Source organism: Numida meleagris, chromosome 25 (genome assembly GCF_002078875.1).
Source record: "Numida meleagris isolate 19003 breed g44 Domestic line chromosome 25, NumMel1.0, whole genome shotgun sequence".
Taxonomy (NCBI): Eukaryota; Metazoa; Chordata; class Aves; order Galliformes; family Numididae; genus Numida; species Numida meleagris.
In genome coordinates this window covers 808,799-816,975 of record NC_034433.1, presented here as the reverse complement: position 1 = coordinate 816,975, position 8,177 = coordinate 808,799, and the positions used below count along the sequence as shown (strand labels likewise).

At 53.0% G+C, this 8,177-nt stretch overlaps 1 protein-coding gene across 6 annotated transcripts in view; it reads left to right on the top strand.

Moving 5' to 3' along the window:
* Nucleotides 7-8,177, top strand: part of PPP1R12B (protein phosphatase 1 regulatory subunit 12B) — a 91,161-nt gene continuing 82,990 nt past the window's right edge. For all 6 annotated transcript variants that reach the window (XM_021377541.1, XM_021377537.1, XM_021377536.1 and 3 more), the window contains exon 1: nt 7-332. In XM_021377541.1, the coding sequence (XP_021233216.1) occupies nt 45-332 (288 nt within the window). In that variant the 5' untranslated portion in view covers nt 7-44. The remainder of the gene's footprint in view (nt 333-8,177) is intronic.

Here is an 8,177-nt window from a genome sequence, read left to right as displayed (position 1 = left end):
CTGAGGCACCGCGCCGCTCCCTGCGCCTCAGTGCGGCGGCGGCGATGTCGGAGCCGGAGCACCTGGGCGGGAAGCGGGCCGAGTCGGCGCGGCTGCGGCGGGCCGAGCAGCTGCGGCGCTGGAAGGGCTCCCTGACCGAGCAGGAGCCGGTGGCGGCGGGGGGCGGCCGCGGGCGGCACCGGGGGGCCGGGGGGTCCCGCGTCCGCTTCGAGGAGGGCGCCGTGTTCCTGGCCGCCTGCTCCAGCGGCGACACCGAGGAGGTGAAGCGGCTGCTGGGCCGCGGCGCCCGCATCGACACCACCAACGTGGACGGGCTGACAGCGCTGCACCAGGTACCGGCGGGACGGGGCTCCGCGGGGCGGCCGAGCCGCGCACGGGCGCTGTTTGTACGCGGAGCGCTGCCCGCCCGCCTCGCTCTGCGCCTTCCGAGCGCGGCCGGGGCCGGGACCGGCCCGGAGGGAGCGCGGCTCGGGGTGCCGGGCGGCTGCGGGGCGCGGGGCTTCGCGGGCGGGATGCAGCGCTGCGCTGCGGGCTGCGCGCGGGGCAGCGCGATTCGTGCCGCTTGGGGAAATTCTGCCTTCATTTGCGGGGCCTGGTGAAACGGGAGCGTACGGAGCTCAGCGGAGCGCGGGGAGCCGCGGTTGTGTCTCTGCGGTGCCCTGAAAGCCCCGCACGGCCCCGGTGGAAACCTTGGCTGAGGGCAGAAGGTGCCTGCGCCCGAGTGAGCGGCCCGAGTCCCGTGAACGTGCACACGGACGTGCTCGGGACCCCATGGAAGTCGGCTGCAGACAAGGCTTCGCTGTTCTGCAGAAAAACGCGTGCCGTGTGTTGTCTGTCGTGTGAATTAATGGGAGTGGAGGGGAGCGTGCGGCTGCCCCTCGGTGCTGGGAAACCTGCCGGGATGGAGGGCTGATGCAGAACGTAGCGGGGCATGTGAGATTGTAGAATCATGGAATGGCTTTGGTTGGAGGGGACCTTAAAGGTCATCTGGTTCCAACCCCCCGCTGTGGGCAGGGCTGCCAGCCCCGGGGTTGGGCTGCACAGGGCCCCGTCCAACCTGGCCTTGAATGGCTCCGGAGATGGGGCACCCACAGCTCTGGGCAACCTGTTGAAATCAGCTTCCCAGAGCGCGGCATCTGGTCCATGGGATCAATCTGGTTTGGCTCCGGGCCGGGAAGGAAACTTGGTTAGCTCGATGTCTGGTAGATTGAGCGTGCAGTGTAGCTATGGGATGGGGAAAGCACAGCCTGGGAATAACATCTGGAAATAACGTCTCTGTAGGCACCAAAGCTTTAGTAGCGCAAATAACCTAATCAACTCAATTACTGCTTTCTTTTTTGCTTGGCTGGTATTAGTAAACTGAAACACTGGGGACATTTAAAAGCTCGGTCACGAGCTCACCTGCCCATGGCTGTCAGTGAACCGGGGCAGGGATATTTCTTCATATTCCTCTTGAGCTCCGAGAATAAGCAAACAACGCAGGAGCTCCCAGTCCGCTCTCCAGTACTGTACAGATATTATCGCGTCATTAAGTAAATGTACTGGTGTCAGAGCCAGTAATGGAAGGTCATTGAAACAGGGATGAACCGTGGGTGGGTGGAAGCGGGGGAGCTGGGGTGACCTCATGGGGGTTTTGCTGCCAAAGCTGCGGCGGGGTCTGCTCGGAAGCGTCGGCGTCAGCAGCGTATCGCTGCTGTGCGTCACGGGACGCCCGGCCACGAGCGTATCGCAGAGTGCATTAGATCCCTCAGACATTGATCAATGGGTAATTATTGCTGCAAGGTCACATTTCTTGAGTGCACGGCAAGCGGTAATCGCCAGGCGGACCGCAAATACAATTCTGTACGTGGAAAGAATTTGTGTCTTAGCAGCTATCAGGTAACGGCAGCACCTGGGCCCTGGTGCTCTGCAAAGCCTTCAGATGAGTGAGATGTCAAGCAGATGCTAACCCTGAGAGACGGGCTCTTGCTGGAGTTGCTTCTTCCAGCGCCTTACAGGGAAGAAGTTGGTTTTTCTTTTCTATTTTGTATAAACTTTGTTCCCACGTCCCGTTGACCTTCTCTCACCTGTGTGTTGTAGGCAGTGCTGAAGCGATGTGTGGCTGAAGAGAGGTTTTGCCCGCCCGAAGGGGACAAGCCCTGTTTGGTTCCAGGTTCTGCATGTCTGTATCTTGATGCTGTAACCCTGCATTGGATGAAAATGTTTGTTGTCACTTTGTTACATGTCCAAAACGTGTTCGATCCCACCTTATATGGGGAATTCTACCTGCGGAAGAGCGTGACCTGAAATCAGTTGACAAACTAAATGCATTGCATAGGAGGATTTTCTTAATATCTTCTCCCAGCATTATGCAACGTGGAGCAGTGACAGTGACCACTGCCTTTGGTTTAATATTGGTGAAACCCAACAGCTGCACAGAGAGCAAAGAGGTCCTGTGTACCAGAAGGAGTTTGCTTTGCTGAAGGAGAGGGCGGGTAATCTTTTCTTCTTTGCTTAAAGAACTTAGTGAGGCTTGCTCTGTACGAGTGCATGTCTTTTTAGGTAATGGAAAGCTTAACGAAGTCAATTGTCTTAATTTGTCAGACTCGGCATCGGCTGCTCCCAAACAGAATCCTGATCTTGCAGATGGGGTTGGTTTGTTTGAGGCGCGCAGTGGCCCCGAATACTGTGTGGCTTTTGACAAAGGTAAATCATGTTTTCTGCAGTATCTGGGCCACCATGACTAACAACAGTTGTGTGCTCCCTTGCCATGTTTGCTTTTTATAGCTGTGAAGCCGTGTTTTGAAAATAAACTTCTGAATTCAAGTGGTGTTTCTCAACCACCAGCTTGTTGTCATCCTCTTGGGAAGCATCGGGTGCAGCGTGAGCCTGGACTGAAGGACAGATCCATCTCTGTCATCCGCAGTCTGGCACCGGCTGCGCTTCCATCTTCAGCTCAGTGCCTTCTGGATTTAACGTAGTTTATTGAATATGGTGTATGGTGATGCATTCCTGTTGAATGCAGAATGGAAAGGGAGATGTCGGCCGAGTGTGAGAGTGTTTGGAAATCAACAGGCAGAGCAGCACTGTCAGGTGAAGCAGAACGCTGGCTGCAGTTGCAATGTGGTGTGTGTGAATGCTGACACGGAATGCTTTCTGCCTCCTGATGGCAGATGGAACCGAAACCTAAATGTATGACAATTAAATCTGAAGGGGGAAAATATTATGAGGCTTTCAGATGGGGAGTCATCGCCAAACGTAGTAGGCAATGCTTTTCTGACTTGAAGGTCTCCTTCAGAGAGGATGACAACATAAAAGATTGTTTATCCTTCATCTGCCCTTTGATGATGTACCGGTTGTTTTCCTCTTGCATTTTCCAAGAGGAACTGAATTGCTCATGAAGCAGCTCCCAGGTCTGTCATTTACTGGAGCACTGAAGTAGCCCACGCTTGCTTCTGGTTGAGTTTTCAGGAGCTGGACAACACTCGTCATTCAGAAGCTGCTTCGTGAGAAGTTAGGTGCTTTGCACAGGGATTCTGCCTCAGCTGGGACTGGAGCCTCGCTGGCAGCCCCATGTTAACCTATTCCTGTTCCTGAGTCAGAGCTGTAAAGCTGTGAGCATGTCTGGTTGCTCTGCAGAGCTTACTAAAGCAGTGTCTACATCAACAAAAGGCAGCCAACTGTGGATTGCTGTTAAGCAAATTTGGCCTTTTATTTACTTTCAAACATAGGTGTAGTCCTAGGGAAGTGCAAGGTAACGCGGTTGCTGGCCAAAAAGCCCAGAGGTGGGTTGTGGGGCTGCTGGCTTTCCAGCTGAGATGGCCCGTGGAGCAGAGGTTTGCTCGCTGCCCTGTAGGAGCTGCAGTGGTGGCTGATGCAGAGTGGGTTTCTCTGCAGGATGACTGAGATAGAGCCAGCATTGCTGCCAGAAGGGCAGTGGCTCCTTACCCAGAGCACTCACACAGCAGCAGGTCCTGGGAGGAGTTTGTCACCGAGAGGTAAAAGCCAGCTTGTGCCTTGGAGTGAGAGTGTTGTAGCACAACGTGCAGTGAGTGACGTGAGCACTCCGTCACAGAATGACCTAGGCTGGAAAAGACCTTCCTGTTATTTCTTACATGTGTTCGGGGCGTCACAGCTGTTCCTCAAGGTAACTCAGCTTCAGGTGTTTGCACTGAGGGCAGTGGTGCCATACATCAGGCTATGTTTTATAAAACTGGGAGGCTGCGTTGTCTAAAAATACATTAATCCTTAGAAGAGAAGGTTATCTGGGGACAGCCAGACCTCTTCCACTGCGCTCTGCAGAGTTTCTTTCCAAAGATTTGCTTCTGTTCATGAAAGTAGAAATTGCAGTCTGTGCTGTACGTAATATTGCTCTTCAATCTGAAATCTGACGCTGTCAGGAGCCGGGTTTATTGATAGGGAAACTGCAGTGTGTTACTTCAGCCTTCCCATATAAATGGGAGAGCAGCAGAACGTCCTCTGCCTGCAGTGAGGAAGCTCGGACGCTGGCATACAGCACGAACGTGTCAGACAAACCCAGATCCAACCTGAAGTGCTGTTTCACCAACCTGATGCCTTTGTTCTCTTGCTTCTGGCTCGCTCAGTCCCTCTTCTGGCTTGGTGTTTTGTCCCCGTGGATTCATTCCGCTGTCTGTCCTTTGCGTCCCTGTTTCAAAACAACCTCCTCAGTGGGCGCAATTAACTCTAGACTAAACAAACTAACCTTGAAGTGAAATGAGTTGGAGCTGCTGCTCTCTGCAGCGCTCGGGGAAGGTCTCCCTTTGTTTTGGTTTGGTTCAGGGCAGTTTCTCTGCTGGTTGGTTGGGCTCCTGCAAACCGCAGCCGTCTGCAGCAGTGCTCAGCTGCTGGGTGCTGGGAGGAAACTCACCGTGCTGTGGTGGGTAGGTGGGTATTTCTGGTGGGAAACGTGCATCTTCACTGTTTCCTTCCTCGGCCTCTATTTACCCACGCAGAGATAAGATTGTCGAGCTCTGATCCTTCCACGAGCAGTGAACAAGTTTGCTGGCAGAGGTTTCAGCTGCAGTTTCCCACGTGGCAGCGAGCAGAAGCGATGCGCCCGGTCCCTTAGTGCTGAGCAGGGGAAGCTCCTCGTGTCCGCAGCGCTGCTGCTGCGCCGTGCACAGCTCCGCTCCCGTCTGAGAAGCCAAGGATGGGGGGGAAAACTTGTTCTGTGTCGTAGGTACCAGGAGCTTTCTGACTTTGACAAATGAGATCCTCGAGCCTGCATTAGAGATGGAGACGCGTCATTAATGCTGCGTATTCGTCTGAATCAACATTGTTTGATAAGATTGAGAGCTGGCTCAGCAAAAATACAGGAGTGGGCTGTGAGTGCAGGGCCTGGAAAGGGCTGCTGCCCCGGGCTCGTGTCCTGCAGCTCGTGTTAGCGTGGCTGAAACCCACTGAAATGTGAAGGATGGTGTTTATGTGCAGCACTCTGCTGTAACTAGGTGGACATAGCAGCATCCTGGTATTACCATTGCGATTTATAACGCCTCTTGCATATTTTAATGGTGAGTGTTAGGGGCTGGGAGCTGTTGCCAACAGGTATAGAGACTTTGAATTCAGATTAGGTGCTATGGGACTCGTGAGACATCTTAACTGTGCTGTGCTGTAATATACTGAGATAATAACTGGCTAATATTAAAATATAAGACTCTGGGGCTGGTATGCTGGCTCTCAAATGAGGAGTATTATATACTGTAAGTCAAAAAGACATGTCAGGCTGTGCGTATTACAGCAATATTTCTAAGATGGTTGGGAGAAGGGAATACTGCGTAAGTGGTTGTATAAATAGAGGGTTTTTTATTTCTAACTCCCAAATACGAATGTGAGCAGGGGGCATTAAGTGCTTGGAGCTGTCTGCTCTGCTTGTTAACAAATGGTGTTTCTGCACAGGGCTGGGATGGACGGAGCTGCAGCCCCCCCCAAGCTGCAGGCTCTCCACCGTGAGCGAGCTGAACTGTCTGACCTAGCGGCAATGGCACGGCCCGAGCGCGGTGAAGGTGCCCGGTATAAATCCCGGGGTCTGAGTCTGCAGTTTATTTTCAGCCGTCCTGAGGGGAGGTGCAACAGCTGTCCCTGCCATCTCCTTTATTGGGCTGCAGCAAACTGATCCGCGCGGCGCCGGAAGGTGCGAGCAGCTCGGAGACGTTCGCTGTGCCTCGTTGGGCTGCGAAGAGCTGAGCGGGGCCGTTTGGTGGGGTTTTATTCGGGGCTCTCTTCAGCACGGATGGGTGTAGGAAGAGCTTTGCAGCTCGTGGGGCCCTGTCTTGTTTCCTGTAACCTCCCTAGGTGCCAGGGGAGCGCGGCCGGTCCCAGTGCTGCTGTGTGCAGGAGCCAGGCCTCTGCCTTCATCTCAAGCTGCTGAAAACGGGGACATCAGAATCCTTGATTCAGACACCTACACGGCTTCTCATGACAGCACTAATTATCATGTACAGTAGTTAAAAATGAAGAGTGTTTTGGAAAATACGCCTCACTCCGCTCTTGTTAAATTCTTTGGAAGGTCGGTCTCCTTCCCGCTCCGATACGGTCCTTATTCATCTGAAAAACAATCCTTCCCAAAGGATGAATGCTGTGGTTTCTTTCCTGGTGGTTTTTGGTTGGGTTTTATTTTTTGGCACGCTGTTTTTTCTTGGAAGCTTCTTTCCTGTAACTGAACAAACCAGGGCAGTCTTCACTTGTAGGTCTCCCTAGGAATGTTTCCATAATGCAACAAGCTGACCTTGCAGAGGGACACCGGCCATTTCAGCATTGCTTTTCCAGCATTCAGCCTTGCCCATAAATCTTTGTGAAATGTACAGAATGCGGGGTGACCACCTGCCATTCGCCTTTTATGTGTCACTGCCTTTTCAGGGTAGAGCTCAAGCTGGCCCCTCTCTGCTGCTCGGCGCTGGAGCATTGATTTGCCACAGTGGCTGCTCACCATCCATTTCTGGAATCTGTCTGAAGCCACCTCCTATTTATAATGTGTCGTTCCTTGCTGTCTTAGGCAGTTAACACTATTTGGTTACAAAGCTTTCTGCTTTCTACATCTGAAAGCTATGATGGCAACCTACGGACAAGGTCCTGCCAGGCCGTGTGTGAACACGACCGCTGGCGTTGCAAGGCAGAATCAGCAGAGCATCCATGAGCTGATGCTGCTGTGTGTGGCCTCTGCCCATCTAACCTGGCTTATGTATGCTTTGCTGGGGCTGGTAAATACAGCACCACGACCGAGGGGATTCCAGGCAGCTTGGAGCTGGTGGGGCCCGACTGCTTTGTCTCCTGGGTGGACGCATCGCGCAGTACCGCTGCAGCTGTTCTTCTGAGGTCAAAGCATGACACAGGGCTTCTCTTCTTCCAGGATTTGAATTTGTATAAGCATCAGCTTTATCCAGTGCTATTACTCATGATGGGTCTCGAATGGCAGATTGATGCTTGGCGCAAGGCGTGTTAATAGGGATTTCTTCCCTGGGAAATTGCTGGGGAAGCTGAACTCTGACCCAGCAGGCTGCGCGTAATGGGGCTGGCTTTAATGGTCTGGGTATAGGTGAGGCGGTGCTCCAGGTCGTAGCACTACCAGAGATCCTGCCAACAGAAATCCTCAGAGTACTCAGGGAAGCACTGCTGAGGCTTTGAAGGACTGAACATTTTATGTTTGTATCTAAAAGGCCGTTTTGCTGTCCTGTTAGCTCTCTGTTTTTTGTAAGCAAGGCAGTGTTCCCCAGCACAGGCAGTTCCCTGTCTGGATAACGGCCCGCTCTGAGCAGGCTGGCTGTACAGCACAGCCCCCAGCCCCTGGAAGGGGAGCACCCTGAGCCCCACAGCACTCACTGCCAGCACCACACACTTGTGGAGAGCTGGATTTCTTTGATTCGTGTTTTGTAAAGTGATGTGACCATGCCAGCAGAAGCGAGCTTCAAGCCTGTGCTGGGGTCTTTAGATGAGCCTTACAAATGGTGTTTGTGCTGTAGGTGGGTGCGCGTGTTGCATTAATACAACATTGCTGTTAGCAAAAATGATTACTGTGGCAAAGGCGCTTTCAGAACAGAGTGATAGCAAGTGCAGAATGCTACGTTATGCATATCAGCACGTCGGCATTTTCTGATAAAAGAGGTGGGTTTTAAGCAGTCTACAGCAATCATCTCAAGCAGGCTTATGAATACTGAACTCAAATAGCTCTGTCTAGAGAGGGT